Source organism: Pleuronectes platessa, chromosome 16 (genome assembly GCF_947347685.1).
Source record: "Pleuronectes platessa chromosome 16, fPlePla1.1, whole genome shotgun sequence".
In the NCBI taxonomy this organism is placed as follows: domain Eukaryota; kingdom Metazoa; phylum Chordata; class Actinopteri; order Pleuronectiformes; family Pleuronectidae; genus Pleuronectes; species Pleuronectes platessa.
In genome coordinates, this window is record NC_070641.1 from 24223988 (window position 1) to 24247660 (window position 23673).

General features: G+C 46.3%; 1 protein-coding gene across 1 annotated transcript; it reads left to right on the plus strand.

Moving 5' to 3' along the window:
• Positions 1–3997: 3997 nt before the first annotated feature.
• LOC128458097 (xylosyltransferase 1) lies at positions 3998–19819 on the plus strand. Its single transcript, XM_053442749.1, has 11 exons — positions 3998–4228; positions 9438–9972; positions 11843–12015; positions 12122–12324; positions 14098–14178; positions 14486–14702; positions 14973–15149; positions 16246–16514; positions 17859–18054; positions 18331–18667; positions 19497–19819. The coding sequence occupies exons 1-11, from the start codon at positions 3998–4000 to the stop codon at positions 19817–19819; spliced, it is 2742 nt and encodes a 913-aa protein (XP_053298724.1).
• Positions 19820–23673: the final 3854 nt, after the last annotated feature.

Genomic DNA, 23673 nt, shown 5'->3' on the forward strand with positions numbered 1-23673 from the left:
CAGTTATGATTAGGTTTGTCAGTGCTTCCCTACCCGAGGAGCATCTCATTGGGTTGCTTGACCTCGACCAACTAGATGCACAGTACATAACCTCTGAGATCCTGAAGTGCCTCTCTGATGCTGGTTACAGTGCTGACAACATTCTGAGCCAGTGTTATGATGGAGCTTCAGTGATGAGTGGGGTGAGAGGAGGTGTTCAAGCTCTGCTCCAACAGAAGCTGGGAAAGTATATACCCTACATTCACTGCTACAACCACCAACTGCACCTGGTAGTTGTGCATGCCATGCAGAGCGAACAATGTACTAAAATATTTTTTGATCTGTCTTCTTCCTTGTACAACTTTTTTCAGCACCACTACATCACTACAAAATATGATGCTCCTAATCTTAGGAGGCTAATTCAAATCCGATGGACTGGCCACTATGAGGTGACAGGTTGCATTACTGAGAATGAAGATCAAATAATCACTGTTCTGTCTGAGGTGGCAACGGATGATGATGCTGCAGTGGATCTGTGCACTGAAGCATCAGGCCTGCTCTGCCAGATTAAGAGGCAGCACTTCTTTAAAATTGGCAAGTTTCTGGTGCAAGTGCTTGGTCTACTGAAACCAGCAAATGCCATACTACAGTCTCAGTCTGTGGATATGTGCAGAGCCTCAAACGAGGTTGGTACAGCACTGGATTCTTTGAGGGCCATGAGGGATCACAGCGATGAGTGGGGAGAGGGAGATCACACAGCAGCTGGGGATGACATTCCAGCAAAGAGAAGGAGAACAATGAATAGGCACCTCAGTGACAGTGTTGTAATTACAACAGTGGGCCACACAGACACAGATGACAGTGTTCCCCCCCATAAGACACTTAAAAGACCTCTACTAAACATTCTGGACCGGGCAATTACCAAGTTGGAGACAAGATTCTGCCAGAAGAATTTGGAGCTGATGAAGGCCACGTCCAGCCTTGTGCCTACATCTGGCACATTCCCCCATGGAGCTCTGTTGCATCCTTTGGTTGAGCTGGCTGGCACTGATGCAGGATGTCTGAATAATGAAATCCTGGTGGCAAAGCCCATGTTGCTTAAGGAATGCCCCAATGAACCAGATCTGTCTACAGTGTGCAAAACCCTTCAGCACTACAAGGCAGCATTTCCCTTGTTGTACAAATTATACATTACAGCACTGGTCATTGGGGTTTCTTCAGCTGCATGTGAGAGCTCTTTCTCCACACTGTCCCGTGTCTTGACCCCCTTTCGCAGAACTATGCTGCATCACAGAAAGAGGAACCTGGTTATCTTGGCCCATGAAAAGTCAATTACATACAAGCTGGACATGGACGAATTTGTGAGGGAGTTTGCCAAGGGAAGCAGGAGGCTGACGTTGACCTAGAGACCTAGGAGAACTTAACTAAAAATAGTGGCCAGCAAAAATGCTGTAGTTAGCCAACGTTGTTTGTTTTTTCTAGGCTAATAGCCTTTGTTTTATTTCTTTAATTTTTATTTAAAAAACTAAACAAAAACATCCTCCTAAGGGTGTTATAAAAATAAAAAAATACAAAAAAATACAAAAACATCCTCCTGAGGGTATTATAAAAATAAAAAAATACAAAAAAATACAAAAAAAATACAAAAACATCCTCCTGAGGGATTGCCACCTTATCGTGGTCAGGAGGTTTGAGTGCCTCAGTGACCCTAAGAGCTATACCAACAGAAGCTAGTCTTCATAGGGACACCCAAGTTGGGCAGGTCTTAGGGTAGAGGCCTGACAAAGTGCAGTCAGTTTAGGTTGAGGGTAGGACATACAACTAACAACCCAAGTTCATATATGGTTAGTCTAACAACAATAACTACAATGAAATAAGTGTGCCAAGCATTTGAGACCACAGTACTTTACAAGGCACTTGTTCAGTGTACCCGCATCCTAGTGAGTGAATTTGTCAATTAGACATGGTAAAAGGTGCTGGAGCACAATGCCCCCTCAAGATTTGTGGCTGCCCCCTCATACATGCCTGTCTAGACCCGGCCCTGCCTGGGGTCTGCTCGTCAGGAAGTCCAGGATCCAGTTGCCCAGGAGGTTTTAAGACCCAGGCTCCTGAGCTTAGGGACGAGCTTGGCATGCACAATAGTGTTGTGTTGAATGCGGAGCTGTAGTCCACGTACAGCATCCTCACATATGTGCAGTGTTGTGCACATTCACATCGCTCATGAACTAATTCAAAGTTCAGTTCATACAAGTAAACATGAATAGTTCATGTTCATAGTTCACAATTTAAAATTTGAACTAGTTCATAGTTCAGTTCATTTCATAGTTTTAAGGTGGAAAGTGAGGTGCCCGGCAGTCCACACCCGCGATTCTGCTTTCTCCACTTGTTGTTGAATGTAACCCGTTCAATGTACTGGTTTGGGGGTATATGATGATGGTCTTCATAGCCCAAGCCCCCAGCCCCCCCCCCCCTCTTTTTATCTATATGACTGCTTGTGTGGCTGTAGTGGATGGGCAGGGGGACATTTAATTATCTGATTGGGAAAATTGGGAAAATGCTGCTTCAGTTTAATTCATCTTTGAACTTTTGTATGTTGTGTTGAAATCTTTTGCACGATAACAACTTTAATTTTTTATTCCTGTTTCTTCCAGACTTTATTCATGTGGATTAAAATGTAACTGTGCTGAATAAATGTCTTTTCACTGTCGCTCCGATCAGAGAACCGACTTCTTCTTTTGTGAAAAGACAAACTCCAGAACATTTGTGTCCAGAGTTCAATCTGAGAACAAACTCACACTGAAAGTTTAGATTCAGTTTAAAGCTGAATTCAGTTATTAACTCTCCCCCTTCCCCGGAATCCCTTTGCTTTATCACCCGCAGATCCAGGGCCTCTGTGGCCGCACCATGGATTGCGGTTTGTGGATCGCGCACCGGGGGTCGTGGTGTTGGATCCAGTGTGGCGGATTCTGAGTCATGTGGGCTGATCGTGGTGCTGGTGGCGGACCCTGTGTCGCGTTGGCATTGGGCACGGGCGGTGGACCAGGACCGCGGTGGTGGCTTGTGAAGGGTCCTGGTGGGCGGCGGTGGACGGTGACTGAGGACTGGAGTGGCGTCTGGTCTGGATGGTGGATCGTGGTCCTGCTGGTTGCTGACCATGGACTGTGATCACAGCGGGACTGCTTGGCATGTCATGTTGGGGTTGTCCTTCGGGATGTCTACCCTCATCAAATGCTGCTAGAGACTTTGATTATTGATGATGTTCTCCTGCACGTGGCATCTATTGCACTTCTGTCCGTCCTGGGAGAGGGATACTCACATGTGTCTCTGAGGTTTCTACATATTTTTACCCTGTTAAAAGGGTTTTTAGTAGTTTTTCCTGACTCTTGCTGAGGGTTAAGGACAGAGGATGTCACACCCTGTTAAAGCCCTATGAGATGAATTGTAATTTGTGAATATGGGCTATACAAATAAAATTTGATTGATTGATTGATTGAAAAGGGATTGTTATGGTTATTCATGGATGTATTGTTGTTAGTAGTGATATTATTATTACACTCAGAACTGAAGCTACATCTTCATTTGAAAACACATCAGCTCTGGAAACGCTGGAATCTGGAGTGAGAAGAAGGACCAACTCATTTAGTCTCAGCCCTTCTCCATAAACCAGTAACGATCAAATACTTCACTGGGTTTACTGGAGCTCAGCAGAATGAACAGGGACTGAAGCTCTGCTGGGGACAGATGTGGTTTCAGGTTAAACTCTGTCGCCCGGGGCCCGGGGCCGTGGAGACGCTGGCTCCGGCCCTGCCCCTCCCCTTGTAAACCGTTTACTCTCTAATGGCCACATGGGGGCGTCCTCCTCCTCTGTGCTGCTGCAGACTCTCTCCTCATTTGCAGCCTTTGCCAGCTCCCTCCTCCCCTCCTCCCCTCCCCTCCTCCTCCTCCCCCCTCCTCCCCCTCCCCTCCTCCTGGACCCCTCTCCTCGCTGCTCCTCAGATGGTCCGGAGGGAGGAGAGAGATGAACCCGTGCTCCCGCAGGCCGGCCCGGCTCCGCTCCGGGCTCCTGCTGGCGGCGGTGGCCGCGCTGCTGCTGCAGACCCTGGTCGTGTGGAACTTCAGCAGCCTGGACGGAGGCGCCAGGAGCCGGGAGAGGAGAGAGGAGCGAGCCGGCGGGGAGCAGCCGCGCTGGAAGAGGGGCGACCCGCCGCCGCTACTCGGGAAGGCGGCCGCTCGACACCAGCTGCAGGCGGTAGGTTCGAATCCCGAGGGTTGTGTGGTGGACACGTGAAGATGCTGCAGCTGCTTCACGAGCCTCGTTGTGAAGTGTGTAGATTTAACGCTTCTCCCGCGGATCAGCTGAGGAAACAACGACTCGTGTGTGAAGCAGCTCGACTGAACACATTCATCATTTAACCCAGAAGCGAATCAGACCTGGACACAACTTCACTGGATCGAGCCCGGCTCCGTTCAACCGAGCTGCGAACACAAAACATTGATATCTGCTGAATGAAATGTCGATTAATCGATCATATCCGCGCCGAATGTAAGACCGAGGCGGATGTGTTCCTAAATAATCTTCAGTCTAGTTCTCCATCGTGTGTCCGTGTAACACAAACTAAAACCTGTTAAATGTCCCGTTGTGTTAAAGGACTTTTGTGTGACGTCTCTCTGCCGTTAGAAGCTCGCTGCTCGTTTCCTTCATGTTGTGAATCAGGTCTGAACCTGAACCTCCAGCTAACACGTTCACCTTCAGGTAAACACGCACACATCCTTCACACTGTGAGTCTGTCGTGGAGCTCAGTGATGAAGAGCTTCATTCAAACCCTGATCCACTGGGAGAGGAATCATTAAACTGGTCTGACAACACGACACTGGTCCTTTACACGCACGAGGGGAACGAAGGTTATTTGCTCATTTAAAGCTAATTGTCACTTTCAGGTCTCACTTCTATTTGATTTCCAGCTTTCATCCACTTTGCATCATCTGTGTGTGTGTGTGTGTGTGTGTGTGTGTGTGTGTGTGTGTGTGTGTGTGTGTGTGTGTGTGTTTGTTTGTGTGAGAACAGTGAATTTGTTTTCTCACGTTTAGCAAATTATATAATTTCTGTGTGTTGCTTTACCTGCAGACATCCAGGTGTTCAAACTTGTTGTTGAGAAGTGAACATACTGTACATGCTGTCTGTGTGTGTGTGTCTGTGTGTGAGAGAGAGAGGGGCAGAGACATGGGTTATATTGCAGCCTTTCATTACAGTTAACCGGATGCCCTGTGATCTTCCCTGTGTGTGTGTGTGTGTGATTGTGTGTGTGTGTGTGTGTGATTGTGTGTGTGTATGTGGTGATATGTCCAGACAGTTTCTGGTTCTTAAAACATTAGAGATACATGCCAGCAGTTTTTATAGGACGGGAGTTTTGGAGGTGAAGAGAGACGGAGTGTGAGAGACGGACGAGAGAAGAAAGAAGGGATGAAATGAAGGAGCAGCATCTCGGTGTGAAAGCTAAATGACTAATTAGAGACGTGAAGACACGGCGAGCAGGGAACTCCTGTGTGTGATCAGTGTGAGTGTAACACACTGACTGGTGTGTGTCTGTTTTGGGTAAAGACCGGGGTCGGTGTGTGTGAAGCTGGAGAGATGTTTGGTCTCAGCTGCGTCAGAGTTCTGCAAACAAGGCTGAATATAGGAGGTTTTAAGGAAGTGGGCCATGGATGGGCCAGAGTCTGTTTTCAAGACGAATACAAAGCACAATGCAGACACACAAAACAGCCATGAGATACACAAAGAGACACTATACTACAATTACACAAAACTACTACAAAGACACAAAACGATTGCAGAAACAAGTGAGGTCAAAAGATTTTAAAAGTGGCCCCGAAGAGGTAAAAATACCATAAAAAGAAGAACAACCGAGAAAATCATAATCACGATTATTTTGGACAATATCAAAATCACGATTATTTAAACGATTATTAACATGTGCCCTTATTCTGAAGTCTATGCTTTATTTTTGTAATCACTTCCGGTTCCGGTAAACACCGATGACGGCTGCGTGTCTTATTCCTCCGGGAAGCCAGGATATCGGTGCCCGGTTATTCAAACCCTTAATGATGGCAACCTTAACACTGACTGACCGACTGACCGGTGCGGAGAAATGCGGGTCCGGTCTGACCAGCCAGGCGGGAGCGCGCCTGAGAATAGCGGTGCTACATGGTCTGCTGCTGCCCTCCCTGCTTTTTCACTCACGCTGTTTTTCCACCGCCGGTCACCACACACACAACTCGCCTCCTTCACTTTACTGCTGCTTGAGAGTGAGAGCCAGTCAGCTGGGCCGCTGAATGCTTTGGGGGAAGGACTGAATTGCGCATGCGCGTCTCTTTAAAATAAAAAGGCAAATAATCGTCGATTATAGTAGTTTGGAGATCGTTTAACCTCATAATCGTAATCACGATTAAATTTCGATTAATCGAACAGTCCTAGAAGTAACCATATAAATGTATAATGTGATGGGATCTATGTTATTGTATCACAGACCTAATTCATCACACTGTTGGGAGAATGGACAAACACACACACACACACACACACACACACACACACACACACACACACACATCCAAACAGCCAGGTCAGACCAGATTCAGCAATAGGTTTGAATCAGATTTTATTGATGGGATTTTTACTTTGTAATCTAGTTTAGATTCTTCAATAATACCTAAATACATGAGGCTGCAGGAGAAGATCCAGAAAATGTCCAGAGTCACTGACTCAGACATTTGTTCTCACATAGAGAACCTGCAGAACATGTGAGGAACACGTCAGGAACATGTTCTGGGTTTAGTGCAGATCCGAAAGCTGCTTTAGTAACATGATGTCATGTATAGTGTGTTCCACCCTCTATTAGGGACTTAGCACAACATACTGATATAAGACCCGGAAGCTGCTTTATGTTTTTTCTTTTCCATAATTCTCACTCAATCTGGCAGAGATAGTTTTAATCCCGGGTCGTCCCGTGGGCGCGGGGCTGCGGCCGCCCGGTCTCGCGTCCCGTCCCCTCGTTAGCGTCCACTTAGCTGTCCCTTCTCCATCTGGCTCTGTTTCTCCTTCTGTCTCTCGGCTCTGTTTCCAGCATTTTGTTTAGACGGATGTTTCTTCAGTTTCCTCTGATTAGATTCTGTTGTTTTTTCCTTCACTCGGTCTTTGGATGGAGTCTGAGGTGAAGGAGTTAGTTTGATTTAGAATAATCATCAAAACCTCCGATCATTTGTAGAAATCCTGTTTATTTTAACTCGACGCATGAAAGATGTAAAAATGGCCCAAAAGATCCGAAGATGATGAGACGTTGAAGTCACTGTCAACAGCTCAAGCTTCAGTGTGAGGCTGCTTCGTTCTCCTCTTCACACAGAAAGTGAGAAACGAGTATACTCAGGGTTTTTAACGCGTGGAAAAGAGATTTAATCCTCCATGTTAGCGGATGGGACACACACAAAACAAAGTAGACGTTAATTAAATGTTAGTAAAGATCTTTCTGTCATTTCAGGTCGTTCTTCTCTCTGATGTTTGCTCAAGTGTTTCTGATCGGTTTGGTTTGAATCAGTTATTTGATGATAAAAACAGGCTGAGACGTGATGATTGACAGCTGAGACTGACTCCTGATTGGATGAGGGCAGACTCTGACTCCAAATGACGTCAAAAACACGAGATGGCGAGCGAGACATCTGTGTAGAGCGTCTGGAAGCGACGGTTTCTTTTCTTCCACTATTCCCATCACGCTCTCTCACCTCCTTTTTAATGTCTCTTGCCCCGGTGCCCAGCGACAGACGCTCTTGTCTGTTTTCTGTCGTCTTTATCTCGAAGCAGCAGGACGTCTGAAGGCAGCTTCAATAAGAACCTGCTGAGGAGCCGAGCGGTGGAGACTCGCTCTGTGTAAAGAATGATGTCTTTGTAGGTGATGTAGCTGTGGTCGTCTCCCTGGAATGCAAAGACTTCTGGGAAACACTCACAGGTCGTTGCTTTTAGCTTTGTGAAGGATAGAGAAAGAGCAGTTTGTGTTTCTCTGAGTGAAAAGTCAGAATGTCAGCAGGACGCTCTAGATTCCTGTGGTCACACAAGTCCGCTGCTTTTCCAGAGGAGGAACAAACGGCCACGGGAACGAGCAAGAACACAAAGTTTCCAGGATGTTTTGTGACGTCTGATAATAACGACATTAGGTCATTTTCATTATTGATTAGTTTGTGGATTTATATTTTTATTTATTATTCATATTCTCTCAATTTATCGTTTGGTCTCTAAGATTTCAAAATACATTCTGAACATCCAGAACCTGAAGATGCTCTCAGACCAAGGAAAGCTGCAAATATTCACATGAGAGAAGCTGCAACCAGTGAAACCAGTAAAACAGATAACTACAAACTGGAGAACCTTCAGATGAATTAACTGCCAGTCTATTTAATCAGCTAAAATTAACATGAGCCGGCCTAATGTGAAAATGGTCATCGTTCATACAATAATAATATATGATACGTGTATTATTGTGTCATCAATGTTACACTAATGAAGATTAAAGTGTGATTTATGGTTCCTTCTGTATTTTACTCACAATAACAGGAGAGCTGAATATATACTCACTGTATTACTACACACACACACACACATTCCTCCGAGCTGATATTATAGATGAGATAATGAAAGGTTGTCTGAGGAGCAGGTGGCAGCAGCTGATATTACAGCCTTCCCAAAGGAACCCCGGATAGTGTGTGTTTGTCACACACACACACTAAACCACACTCACACACACACACTAATAGACACACTCTTTATCCCTGGAAAAGGCAGATGGATATGTGTGGGATTAAAATACTCATTGAGGTCATGTGACTTTCCTTTTCTACTGAAACACACAGACACACACACACACACACTCACTCACACACACACACACTCACTCACTCACTCACTCACTCACTCACTCACTCACTCACTCACTCACTCACTCACTCACTCACTCACTCACTCACTCACTCACTCACTCACTCACTCACACACACACTCACTCACACACTAACAGCTGACTGTGAGGTGAAGGCCACAGCTGACTGACTCTAACGTGTCGGGCTCCAAACATTTGCTAATTATCACCAAACACAAGCTCAAGTCTGTCGATGAGAGTTTCATTGGTTTTCAAATATTTGTTCATTAATCAAAGAACTGGACACATTCAAATTTTAACCTGATGGTGGCGCTAGATGTAAAGTCTTTAAAAACGATTAGAGCTCAACCTAATGTAGAAATGAGCGTTTGTACGTCAATCCTGTTTATCGAGACATTGCAGTAAAACGACAGATATCAACCTAGTGGTGGCGCTACAGGTCAGATTGGGTTCCTCCAATGAAGAAATCTAAATAAATTGAAGGTTGTAGCGAGTTTCTGTCATGATTTCTAATTTGTTTATTTTTCCTCTGTACAGGACGTCTACCGTTCCCACCGTCCCAAAGAGAAACTTCCTCTGGACAGCAACAACAACGAGAACTCTGTCCCCAAAGACTTCGACTCCATCGACAGCAACAGCAACAGCAACAGCAACCTCGCCACTCGCTCGCAACGCCAGCGAGCGCCGGTCGGAAACAGCAGACACAAGCTGGACAGGGTGCAGAGCATTCTGGGAAAATCTGCTAACGAGGTCCTCAAGTTGCCTCCGATCCAACGCAGAGGGATCGGGCCCAGTCGCAACCACACCCACAAAATGAAAGCCCGCCCCCAGACGCTCCCGGCTCCGGTCCGGGGGTCCAATCAGGATCCAGCGCTCCTCCGGGTCAAGACGCCGGCCGGTCAGGAGCCGAGGAAGACGCCGCCGCAGTGCGAGGTCAGCGGGAAGGAAGCAATCTCCGCTCTGTCCCGAGCCAAGAGCCGCGGCTGTCGTCAGCAGATCGTGGAGGTTTACTGCAAACACAAGGACGGAGCGCTGCTGCCCGAGAGAGTTCCTCGCTACTGCCCCCTAGAAGGTGAGATCAGCTGAGTGAGGCCGCAAAGGTTCATGAAACACTGACACAAGGATTCTAACTGGAGGAAAACAGAATGAGTTGTGTTTGGATACGTCAAGGAATATCCCTCAGATCATCGAAGACAATGTTTGTCGTGATGCGTAAGAACATTCAGATTCGGGATGTTCAGGAGTTTGGGTCGAGGCTTTTGAAAACCTGTTTTCTAGATCGTCCTCTAGAGCGCAGAGTGAAGCACTGAATCTCAGTTCTGACATCATACACCTCCATGCACCAATCAGAGTCCAGGGTTATATTAATCGAAACGTGTCTGCGATCTAGAGCAAGCATATTCTCAGAAGTGATGGTGAGAAACTTAATGAAATCCGACTTTACTAACTGAAGTCTTTGCTGTCGCGGTCTGGAAGGTGTGGCCTCGGCCCTCATCACCAAAAGATCTGGAATCTCCTCGTCTGTCCAAGTCGACGTCTTCGTCTTCTACGTGTCCGGCTCCTCTTCTTCATCCTGAGATATTTGTGTTCTTGTAGTTTCACGTCTCGTGTTAGAAACCTCGTCCACACGTCCACTCGCTCACTGGGAAGCTTCCACACATTGTCCTGCAGGAAAGGTTCCAGAGCAGCGGACTCAGTTCTCACATATAGAACCTCCAGAACATGTCAGGAACATCAGAAATGTTCAGGTTGACAAAAACTCAACCATTAAAATAGAAGTCAAAGTCAGATAAGAAATAAGTTGCTGAGCAAAGAATCTGAGTAACTGGTTTTCAGATATAACTCGAAAGTTTCCTGTCCCGGTGCATTTGGCATCTTCTATTAAGCAGATGTCTGTAAAACCTCTGGAGCCTCATGTTGGGGGTTAATCCAGAGGATGATTCAGAGTTATGGTTCCAACGTTTTGACTTTGATCTCAGGGCTGAATGATCTGTTCAGCTCAACATAGTGATTGAGTCAACAAATGAGAGGGAGACAGTGAGTGGGACGAGCGGCGGCTGCTTGAGACTTTCTTTCTTCTAAATTTACTCGTTGAGGATCATTTTTAACGCGGCACGTGCCGCGGCCTTGAGGACGCTTCCCCTCGGGTTCCAGTTCTATTTCCAGGGACACAAAGCATGAATGGACACAGGGAGGCTGCTCATCCAGTGTAATTACTCCCTCATTAAACAAGCAGTTTGTCGTCTTATTTTTGGAACGGCTGACTAAGGATTTGTAGTCGCTCTCTTGGAACCACCCTGGGCTTTTCGAGGTTTCATTGATATGATTACAGGTTTCTCTGATGATACGTTCTATCCACAGTGAAGCTGCAGCAGTAACAGGATTTGCTTCGGTCTGATTTGACTGACGTGCACTGAAAGAGAACAAGTTGATGGAAAAGTTTGGTTTTTCTGTGCTAATGCCGACATAAGAGCAGATCCACGTCTGCCTCCCTGATTACAGTGTTTCCTCCTGGAGCTGCCATCCCAGCAGCCCCGCAGCCGGGGAGGTCACTAATTAGCCGAGCAGGCCTCAACTCGTGCCATCTTTAAAGTGAGCGTGATGAAGGAGCCGCATCAGGCCGTCTTACACCCTGAACACACAGGAGGCACATTTAGCTCAGGCAGCCACAGACACACAATGTTTCCACGAAAGACCAAAGTGAAGGAGGAGGAGTAAAATACTAAAATTACCCAAGTTACTTGACTTTAAATTGAGTTTAGCTGAAAATAATAAGACTCAGAAGCTGCACTTTATTATTTCCATCAGCCAATTAAATGTTTTTTCTCTTCTGATAAACTGACAAATCCCAGAAATCTAAACGTTTCTGTTATATGAGATGAATAAAAGCATCTGAGGACGTGACCCGGTCAGTTGATCTGAGCTGGTTCCTCTCTGTGCAGGGAAGGCTAACGTGAACGTGCAGTGGGACATCCCCCCCGCGGACGCTCCCCCGCTCCAGCCCGTGAGGATCGCCTTCGTCCTGGTCGTCCACGGCCGAGCCTCACGCCAGTTCCAGCGTCTGTTCAAAGCCATCTACCACACCTCCCACTACTACTACATCCACGTGGACCAGGTGAGCTCACATCATCCAGAAGGAAACCAGCTTTCAAATTACCAAGGTGTTAATGTATTGAGACACTGATGACAGTAACCGAGACTTTCCTCCCTGCTCTCCTCAGAGGTCCAACTACCTCCATAGAGAGGTTCTCTCTCTGGCCCGACAGTTTCCCAACGTCCGCGTCACTCCGTGGAGGATGTCCACCATCTGGGGCGGAGCCAGCCTGCTGACCATGTACCTGCGCAGCATGGAGGACCTCCTCAAAATGAGCGACTGGTCCTGGGACTTCTTCATCAACCTGAGTGGAGCTGATTACCCAATCAGGTCAGTCCACACTGAAGCTGCTTCAACTGCATTTAGAATTTCAGTTCAAACTAATAATTCTGTTTTAGAATTTAACTGAATAAGAGAAACACTTTAAACATAAAGAGCTCTGACCTGAAATAAGATCAGAAAACTGGTTCTTTGTCTTTTGGAGTCGAAATAAATCAATTCCAATATATATTATATAATATGTAATATCGGCCGACACACATATATAAAAAGAAATGGTCAATGACTCCTAAGACGTCCTTATCAAGCCACTTTTTATTTTGGAACCGTCCGTCACCTCTGATCCTCTGAGGCTGATCCCGGCTGCTGGGGGGGGGGGGGGTTACTCCTTGGACATCACGTGGTCGACGCACAGAGACAACCCCCCCCCCCCCCCCCCCCCCCCCCCCCCTCAATTAACCTCAAGATCATGACTCCACCCTGAGGAGAACACACACAGAGAACTAACTTTACACATTAAGAAATGACCTAGTTACACCGTCCTACACAGTGGAAGCCGATGACCAATCAGAGCAGCCTGGGCTCAGCGGCTGAAGAGAGGAGCTGCAGCACTGGACAGTTTGAGGACAGTGACGTGACTCAGTTCACAGAACCTGGACAATCTGTCTGTGTCCTGATTGAAGACGTTTCTTTCATTAACGAGTCCCAGCTACAGAGATCCGGTTCACTTTTTATTCACATTTGATTAATATAGAACGTATCACGTGTGCAAATCGCACCAAACTCCACTGTGCACGTCCCTGGACCCTGAACAACACACACGACAGGTGTGAAGCTGATGAAATGAACGGTTCTCCAGGACTCACAAAAACACATGAAACACACACTGTCCCACATCAGAGGGACTGAACACGCTTCCAGGCAAAATCCATAACACAGCCTCAGCATGAGCTCAATGGCTGACGTCATGAAGGCACATGCAGTGTGAGTCGATGTGTGTGTGTGTGTGTGTTTGCGTGTTTTGCATAAAGAACTTTATCTAGGTTGTGATCTGAGCTCGGAGTAGAGCACTTGTTCCTGAAGGTTTCTCTCTTGATGAAAGTTTCTTGTTGTCAACATGTTGCTGCTCCCGGCTCTTCAGTCAGATTTGTGTGTGTCGGTAACTCATGAACACAAACATGCCGTCAAACACACACATGCACGCCCCGCGGTTCGTCCCACCGACTGGGATCAAACGTCTGTCTGCTCATCAGGACGACCACCAGGCCGAGGCCGCTCACAGCTCGTCTCCGTGCAGGCAGCTGCATGGAGGGACACACACATACACAAACACACACACACACACGCACACACACGCACCCGCACACACACACACACACACACGAGCTGAGCAGCTTTTATTTGTAGGGAGAAGCTAAATAAACTGGACTGACTCCAAACATGGAGTCAGTCCAGTTTCCTTAATGGAAGATTGTTTGCGCCATTTAAAAAAATAAAGATGCCTCGTTTAAATATTTAATCTCATCCTGATTAGATTTGTGTCCGTAAATGGAAAACACTGCAAACACAAAAAGAAAGAAATCAACAGGAAACGTAAAACTTTGGATCAGATTCCGTGAAACTCTGTGGAAAGATGAGACACAGAAGAAGTGACTCGATTCAAACCCTCCAGGTTTCTCCCTGTTCTCGAGCTCGTGGTGGGACCTGCTCTATATTACCGTTCAGGTCTCGTCCTCACTGTATTACTATGATGTATAATGTGATTTGATCTTTGTTATCGATCATTGGCTGAGCTGATGATTGACAGCTGCCGTCTCTCCTCAGGACCAATGAGCTGCTGGTGTCGTTCCTGTCAAAGTATCGCAACATGAACTTCATCAAGTCTCACGGGCGAGACAACGCACGGTGAGAGAGGGACAGTTCTCCTCAGGAATTCTGTCTTTTTGTGCGATGCTGATGAAACATTTTATTTCTATTTTCTGTGAAAAAGTAAGTTTTGTATTAAATCTCATGCGATTCAGCGTGTCTGCCTCGGTCAGCAGGGGGCGCTGCACTGCGTAGCGGGGGGGATGTTTAACACGACCTCGTCTTTACAGCTGGAAGCGAAAATTTAACTACAAAGCAGAAGAGAATTAGTCTCCAGGAGAAAACATTTGATTCGTGTGTGAAGTCGACTCTTCTCCTCGACCCTGAAAACCTTGTGTCGTCTCAGTTTCATCCGGAAACAGGGTCTGGACCGACTCTTCTACGAGTGCGACACCCACATGTGGCGTCTCGGGGACCGCAAGATCCCAGAGGGCATAGCGGTGGACGGAGGCTCTGATTGGTTCCTGCTCAATCGCCCCTTTGTGGATTACGTGGTCAACTCCAGAGACGAGCTGGTGGGAAGCATGAAGCGCTTCTACGCCTACACACTGCTGCCCGCTGAGGTAAACACACACATGCCCTCAAGTCACCCCTCACACTCCACATGGACAGAGACAGGCCCTGATAGCGCCCCTAGTGGGGAACATGAGTATCAACAGCAACTTTTATCGGCCTCTGCTTCGTCTGTTTTACTTTACACTCACATGCGTCATTTCAACGTTGTTCCTGAGGCCTGAACAACTATTAGTCAAACATTTATTCATTTCTGCGTTTGCATGTAGATTAGAACCTGGGATTGAAAATTGTCCTTGTGTCCTTGTCTCAACCTGCAGTCCTTTTTTCACACCGTTCTGGAGAACAGCGCCCTCTGTGGCACCATGGTGGATAACAACCTGAGGCTCACGAACTGGAACCGGAAGCTGGGCTGTAAATGTCAGTACAAGCACATCGTGGACTGGTGTGGCTGCTCGCCCAACGACTTCAAGCCCTCGGACCTGCCGCGGTTCCAGGTGAGAGCCGACGGAAACCAGGTCTTTAACTTTGAGCTCTGGAAAGTCTTAAGAACGTTGAAAGAATCCGATTGTCTATAAAACTGATAGAATCGTTTTTCTATATCCTCCAGTTACAGTGTCCTAGAGGAACTTTGGTTATTAACGTCTTTAACCTCTACAGATTCTAGATGTTTTATTGTTGCACTGATTTAACAACATGTGAAAAAGTATTGCACGTGATCACATCTGGATCGCCCCCTGGTGTCTGGCTGTAGTATCGATCATAAACCTCCTCCACGTTAGCAGATGGGACGTCGAGCAACTAAAAAAGTAGATGTTGAAGAAAAGATGGTTTCTCTCATTTCTTATATCACCGACATTTGTTCAAGTGGTTCTGATCAGTTTGGTTTGAATAATTAAATTAAATGTGGTATGATATAAAACGGGCTGAGACGTCATGATTGACAGCTGAGACTGACTCCTGATTGGCCGAGGATCTCTGTTTTCATGTCTCAGCTCTAACAGAGCGTTTCATGTAGTGTGATAAAGTTACAGTTGTGTAAAGGCGGAGCTCGGCTTCAAAGATCTGCTCCATCGTGTCAGTGACCCTGGACGTTCCGCCCGAAGCGTCCACCTCCTCTTCTCAGGACCAGAATAGCTTTGCATTCACAAATTAGCGGTGCTGCGTCTCCTGACATCAGGCGGCCTCGGCTCTGCGTTAGCGTCTGTGGTGGAGCTCCTGGTGGTTTCTAAAAGCAGAGCTGATCCTGGAAGCAGCTGTACTCTCAGTATTTTTAGAGCTTCGCAGCGAGCTGCCGCGGAGGTTTGTAAGGTTGTCATTATCATAATGTCGGGTTTCGGCAGCTAGAGAGAAACTCCGAGTCCTGACTGAAGGGTCAGGAACACACAGGAAACACGGAGGGTCACCAGCTCGGATCCAGATGTTTCATACAGTGAGAAGAAAAGAGGATCAAGTCCCCAAAACTGATCGATTGTGTAAAATGCATTAAAACGGTTTAACTGTTCATTGTTGGTTTTCTCCCTCTGATTACCAGTACAGTACCTTCCTCTCTCACTGTAACCGCTCGTCTTCCTCTGTCTTTATCGACCACAGCAAGTGTCCAGACCCACGTTCTTCGCCAGGAAGTTTGAAGCCAGTGTCAGTCAGGAGATCATCAGCCAGCTGGACTGGTTCCTGTTCGGAGCACTGGCCCCGGGCACGCCGGGCCTCCAGGCCTACTGGGAGAACTCCTACGAGCAGGAGACGGACGGGCCTGCCAGCCTATCGGACTCTGCGCTCAGCCACTACCACGCCTTCGCTCGAATGGGATTATCACGCGCTGCCAGCTCGCTGCAGGGACATCCCACCGACAACAGCTGCAGGTACCAGCAGGTTTCTATTTACTTCAGGAACTTCTTAATGGCGTCCCGAGGGTTTGTAAAGGCAGACGTTTGTCCACACGGCTCCTCATTGTTATCAATGGAAAATGAAAAGTTCCAGGAGCTTGTTTTGTTTCCACAGTTTCTAGAGATGATGACGCCGGTGTGATAACGTGTTTTTATTCTAACAGTTTAAGCAACGCATGCATTTAAGAACTAATGTTTGGAAACCATGGGATCATAAATGCACGTCGGTTTGAGAGAAACAGATTTTTCCGAACACGTGAAGAGAAGTTAGAGCAGCTTGTTCTCCACTCCGGGAACTTTCCAGTGAATTTAAATACTGACATCATCACTGTGTAATGTTTCAGATAGAAAACTCCCAGTGGCATCAGGAGATGACTGAGCTTCAGGAGGTTCTTACTCTCATGTGGATCCATGAAGTGAGGACCGACCTCATGTTCACAGCTGAACACATCAAATGATCTGAATTTATAAATGTGAACAAGAAGCAGATCAGAACTTTTCTTTCTCCATGGTTTGGACCGAGCTCCAGATGTGACAGTGAAGGTTTGATTGGTTTGCAGGACGCTGCGTGAGGGCGTGTCGAACAACATTTCTAAAGTCGCACAGTCGAGGCTGCTTTGGGAAAAGTTGTGTAGCTGCTGAGTAAATAAAGACGAGAGAAACTCTAGAATCTGTTAACGAGGGAAACGAGCAGGGTCAGAACATGAAATGTGTCTTTCCACTAAACTCACCAGTTTGTGTGTGTTTGTCCAAATTAAATATGAAGATAACGTGAGCTTGTCCTGAGGCACAATCAAGCTTCAGTTTCTACACGGCTGGGTTTTTCCAGTAGAGAGTGTGGGGGGGGGGGAGACCCACAGTAGGTACAAGGAGGTACTTGTTGGAGTTCTGGTGGGGATTGGTGGCTAGAATGGGTGGAGGCAGCATTAAGGGAAGTGTGTGTTTAGGGGGGGAGGGTCGGGGAGTTAAAACAGGAATAGTCTGTTTCTGTGACTTTAGTGAATCAACATCGAAAAACACGTCCACACCAACATGGAATCAACCTGAATTCACCGTCTGCATGTTTCATCCTCTTCAGAACATAAAGGTCACTTGTGTCATAGCAGCTCGAGTAGAGAATCTATAAGGTTTAATAAAATAATATAATAAAATATGAGAATCTCCACAAACGTCCAGTAGATCTGGTAAAGTCCAGTAAATCCTTCAAACTTACAGATAAACCACTCGTGAACAGAAATAAAGAAACTTGACTGAGCAGGAGGAGGAATCCTGAACTTCTGTGGTTAACACGTGATAATGAACGTGTTGTGTGTGTTGCAGGTTCGAGGCCGTGGGCCACCCGGTGTCCGTGCACCTCTACTTCCTGTCAGACCAGTTCCAGGGCTACCTCCTGCGCCATGTGGCCACTAACCGAGCCTCCACCCAGCTGGAGACGCTGGAGACCTGGGTCACACCCAGAGACCACTTCATCCCGGCCAGCCCCCCCCACCCCACCAACAGACTGCAGCATGTCCAGGTCTCACACACAAACACACACAAAACACACGCACACACACACACACACAAAGTGTATCCACATGCACACAAATAAGTGTCGTTATGAGCCACTGTTAATGTTTCATAAGATACTTGTTTTTAATCAGATTTCATTATAAAATTCATGATAGAACTTTGTCTCTAAGTTGTGTTTGTGAGTCTGAGGTCGAGCGTGTGCGATGAAATCAGCTGCTGTTAGAACTGATGGAGTCAGAAGGAACCTGCACTTGGTCTCTGAACGTCTCCGGTTCCTCAGGTGGGAGGCGACTGGGATCCGAAGGAGCGTCTCTTCAGGAACTGGGGGGGGATGCTGGGCCCCAGGGACGAGCCGGTGGCCGTGCAGCGGTGGAGCCGCAGCCAGAGCAACCTGACGGCCACCGTGGTGTGGATCGACCCCACCAACGTCATCGCCGCCACCTACGACATCCTGGTGGACGCCTCTGCTGAGGTCACGCACTACCGGCCGCCGCTCGCCCCCCCGCTGAGGCCCGGCGTGTGGACGCTGCGGGTGCTGCACCACTGGAGCCCGCTCGGCCAGACCAGCTTCATCGTGGCTCCGCTGGAGTTTCACAAACAACAGCCCACAGGACTCGGTGAGCAGATCAGCTCTGACCCACACGGAGAAACTCCTCCTTCACAAAACTGTGTGTTTACACGACAATTACACATAAAACCACTTTTTAAAACATCTAATAAATGGAAACTTACACTTACAATAATTAATTTAAGATCAACAACTGAAAGGTCATAGGTCACCCTGTACTTGATTCAATCTGACTGACCAAATTTAATGGAGGCCAAAGAAAGATCATTTACAGGACTTTAGTTTCCAGAACTTCTCTTTTGTTTAGACTGAAACAAACTCAGACTCTCCAGCAAATACACAGATCCCCCCCCCCCCCCCCCCCCCCCACCCGACATCTGCAAACAGGGGAATCTTTGAAAACTGTGGAGATGAGATTCAAACACAAAACACATCACATGTAATTCTTAAATTAAACACACACACTTATCGTGTTGGTGTCCAGTCACACACACACACACACACACGCAGGGTCACCTCTGTCCAAATTAGCTTCCTCTGAGTTACTGTTTGACCTCCAGGCCTGTGTGTGTGTCTGTGTGTGTGTGTTTGTGTGTGTGTAACGTCAGGACTCCAAAGCCCAGAGTAAGAATAGACGGTGAGATTTTTATGGGTTGTTATCAAGTGAAGGTGGCATGCGATGTAATCTGAGCACAGTGTGTGTGTGTGTGTGTGTGTGTGTGTGTGTGTGTGTGTGTGTGTGTGTGTGTCTGTGTCTGTGTGTGTGTGTGTGTGTGTGTGTGTGTGTGTGTGTGTGTGTTAGAGGTTTGATGTTGATGTCAGATTTATCCACATCTATATGATTTGGTGTGAGACGTGTGTGTCCTCTCGTGTTGCAGAGGACGCTCTGCGGCTGCACGCCGGCCCGCCCAGGAACTCCTACATGGAGCAGAGCTTCCACGGCCTCAACCCGGTGCTGCGGCTGCCGGTGAGCCTGGGCGCCGTGGAGGAGGCCGAGGCCAACGCCGGCCTGACGGGGGCGCCGCTGCGTCAGTGGCTGGACCGGCTGCTGGAAGGCCACTGGTCCGCCTCGGACGTCTGCTCCACGGGCCCCAGCGCCTGCCCCGTCATGCAGCGCTGCCGCCTCACGGCCTGGAGCTCCCACAGCCCCGACCCCAAGTCGGACGTGGGCGCGCCCAGAGAGGACGGACGCATCAGGTAGCAGACGGACAGACGGAGGGACACGAGCTGGAGGACAGGGACACATGATGGAGTCCTCCATCATGTGTCTGATGCTTCACTGCGTCATATTTATTTATTTAAAGTCAGTGAAGGATGGAGGAGACAGAAGTTCAGAGGAAGAGAGTTCTCCTCAGTCCTCATTCAGTGTGCTGCTCTCAGAGTGTGTGTGTGTGTGTGTGTGTGTGTGTGTGTGTGTGTGTGTGCGTGTGTGTGTGTGTGTGTGTGTGTGTCAGAAGAGTTGTTTACCTCTTTTCCATGTTAAGAAGCTGAACTGGTCGCTCATCTTTAGGTGGACTGGTTTTCTGTCAGACTGGTATCACTGCCATCACTGTTATTCAATGTTCCCAGTCGTCATGGAAACCCTCAATTCTTTAAAAACGTATCTGTTTATTAACAGATATTTGTTGATGGATGGAAATCGTGAGAGATATAGAACTTTACCATCAAATGCAGATGATATTCTTGTCCTGCTCTTCAGATTAAGACAGAATTATAATAAATTATTTAATAAATCTCGTGACTCGAAGCTTCAGTTCAGAAAGTTTCAAACGAGTCGAAGCACAAAACGTTTTCACTGTGATAGTTTCAGACATTAAGATATTTAGCTCCATAGAAGTAACTCTGAACTTTAAATAGGAAGTCGTTTAAACCAACGCTGCCAAAAACCCAATGAGAACTTCCCCCATTCACTGTGTGTGTGTCTGTGTGAGTCAGTGTGTGTGTGTGTGTGTGTGTCTGTGTGTCTGTGTGTGTGTCTGTGTCCGTCTGTGTGGGAGTCAGTGTGTGTGTGTGTGTGTCTGTGTGTGTGTGTCTGTGTGAGTCAGTGTGTGTGTGTGTCTGTGTGTGTGTGTGTGTCTGTGTGAGTCAGTGTGTGTGTGTGTCTGTGTGTGTGTGTCTGGATCTTGTCAGACGCCCTGAGACTTGAGGTGTGAGACGTCTCCTGCAGAGATTCACCTCCTGTTTCTTTTTAATTTGCTCTTCTCTGTAGAAGCTGAAGAGTCAAAGCAAACTTCTGCTTTGTGAGTAATTTATTCTCAAGTTTTTATAAAACCAGGTTGTTTTCTGAAGTGAGGGGATGAATCTGGGTTTGGAGCAGAAGGGGATCAGGTCTTTTCCTCAGAGACGATTATTTTCGTCACATCCACTGTGAGAAAGTTCAGCTGCAGGTTCTTCAAGTCCTGTTCTTTATTCCGGATTCTGCTGTTGGTTAACGAGTATATGTATATGGTCAAATTATCAAATTAACAAAAGCAACAAATTTACTTTATTACCTCTTCGCACTTAATTGTTGTTACATAAACATTCAATAATATTCATATATTCAACCTGAACATTTTGAAGGTGAAGACAACGACAGAATTTTTTTTCTTTAAAGATTTTTTAAAGGAGACATTTTCTGATTAGAACCGAGATTCTGAGAACTTTTAAATTCACTACAAACCTTTAACGCTTCATCACGTGTCTCCTCCGAGACCTTTTAACAAACCCCCTTTACAGAGGCATCACACATTTATAATAATGCTATTTCATTTTTGATGTTTAGATTGAACACACCCAGGTCTATACAGTTAGCAGCGGGTTAGTTTAGCATAAAGAGCGATTGATTAACAGGTCACTGCAAGAAAAACTAGATTGTAGTTTGAATACGTCAGAAGTGCCAAATGTTTCTGTTTCCAGTGTTTGAACCAGTTTAATCCTCGTTTGGGCAAAACAGAGACTTTAAATAAAGATGGACGACACCACAGCTCCTCAAAAGTGAAGCAGAGCGTCTCTATCGCCCCCTGGTGTCTGGCTGCAGGACAGGTCATTGACCTCCTCCATGTTAGCAGACGGGACGTGGACCAAACCCAAAACTCAAAGTGGACGTTAAATAAATGTTTGTTAAGATGTTTCTGTCGTTTCAGGTCGTTCTTCTCTCTCTGATGTTTGCTCAAGTGTTTCTGATCAGTTTGGTTTCAATCAGTTATTTGATGATATAAAAACAAGACGTCATGATTGACAGCTGACTCCTGATTGGCCGAGTATGTTTGGGACCTGACTGTGGCTCCAAAGGTGCTTAATGATGTCATCGCCTCCCGACGGCAGCGTTTGTATTCTAGATATTTTAGCTTCGTTTTGTTTGTGATGAGAGGAAGTGGAGACAGGTCCCTTTTTATTTACAGCTCCTGTTCGTTTCTGTCAAAGCTCATATCTGATATTATTCCAGTTTGTAAAGTTTCCACATCTTAATTAATTATTTGTTCTGGGATCAAAACTACTGGAGTTGAGTTTTGTAAATATGACGACAAAGCTCACAATGAACCGATCAGCAGCTGAAGGTCACGAGCAGAAGGTCAGTGTCTCAGCTGAAGGAGCAGATGTTCCCAGATGTTCAGGTCGTTACGGATTCTGTCTCCATGTGAAGAAACAAGCTTTGTACTGTTTGCTCCAGTGGTCGAGGTCAAAACCTGACGAATCCAGTTCAACATGAAACTGACCAGTAGCTCCATCAGGTGTTTCAGCTCAACGTCTAAAATGTCCAACATCTAGAAAGATAAACTGGATTTTCTGTTCCTGCTCAAGATAAATAGTATTCATTTTTCAAATTAAGAGCCATTTTATGTCCAATATGTACTTTTCACATGACGAGTGAATCGATGTAAATCAGTATTTTGTTAAATATCAAACAGATGATGAACAGTTTGAAGTCACTGACGAGTCACGTGACCGTTTCTAGAGGAGTTTGAAGATGGAGTGAAAATGTTCAGATGTTGAAGTTGTTCGATTCTGGAGGAAAATCCCAGACGAGAGGTTTTCAGACGATTCAGTTGTTTTCATTTCCTCGCTCGTCCTCATCGTTCTCTCTCTGGAGGTCGTGTTGTGCCTTAGCTGTTCTGTTCTGTTTTAGGAAATCCTCTCTGAAAACATCTAAACTGTCTCAAATGTCCAAAACCAAAAGAAAGAATTGTTGTGAATGCCTTATAACGACTGTAGTGGTTTTTAAAGTACAACTTTGGAATTAAAAAACAGAATCTCCTTGTCTGTGCTGTCTGTCGCCCTCGTGTGTGAATGAGGTCAGGTTCTCTCGCCTGCTGTTACAGGAAATCACTCATTATCTTTACTGAAGTTGAAGTTAACACACGTGTGAGAACTCGACCGACACGTTGTCGGTTCTGCTCTTTTCCTGGGATGAGTTCACACAAACAATCACACAGAGAATCCACTGTGATTTGAAGCACTTGTCTGTTGAGGGCTCCGGGTTCTGGTTCTCTCAGCGTCATGGAATCATCCATACATGTGATCAATAACAGCTGGACACAGCCAATCACGCTCCTCAGCATGTGACTCTGAGCAGAACGTGTCACATCGATAATATAAACTGTTGATAGAACACACTGATGTTATTCTGCTGAGCTAAACACATTCTGCCCCCCCCCCCCCAGAGAACCACAGACATAAAGATGGACGACATGACGGCTGCATTAGATCATAAACCTTCATGTCAGCAGATGGGACATGAACCAAAGTGAAGAATCTTTTTGGACCAAAAGTAATTTACAGAATTATTCATCATAATGATTATTGAAACTCACTTTCTAAGGTTTTGTGATATCCAGGGTATTACAGTGTTTTACTTATTTTAGTATTTTATTATTTGTATTTGTTAGATATTTATCATTAATATTAACATTAACTAACTTCTCACTAATAACCTGCTGTTGTTTTGACTGGTTGATATTAAATAAGTGTGATTTTATCTATAAATCAACCTATAACAGTGACTTTAACTGTTTAAATGCACAAAGTTGTGATTAATGTTTGTGTTGTTGCAGGTTATTGAAGATGTTTGGTAAA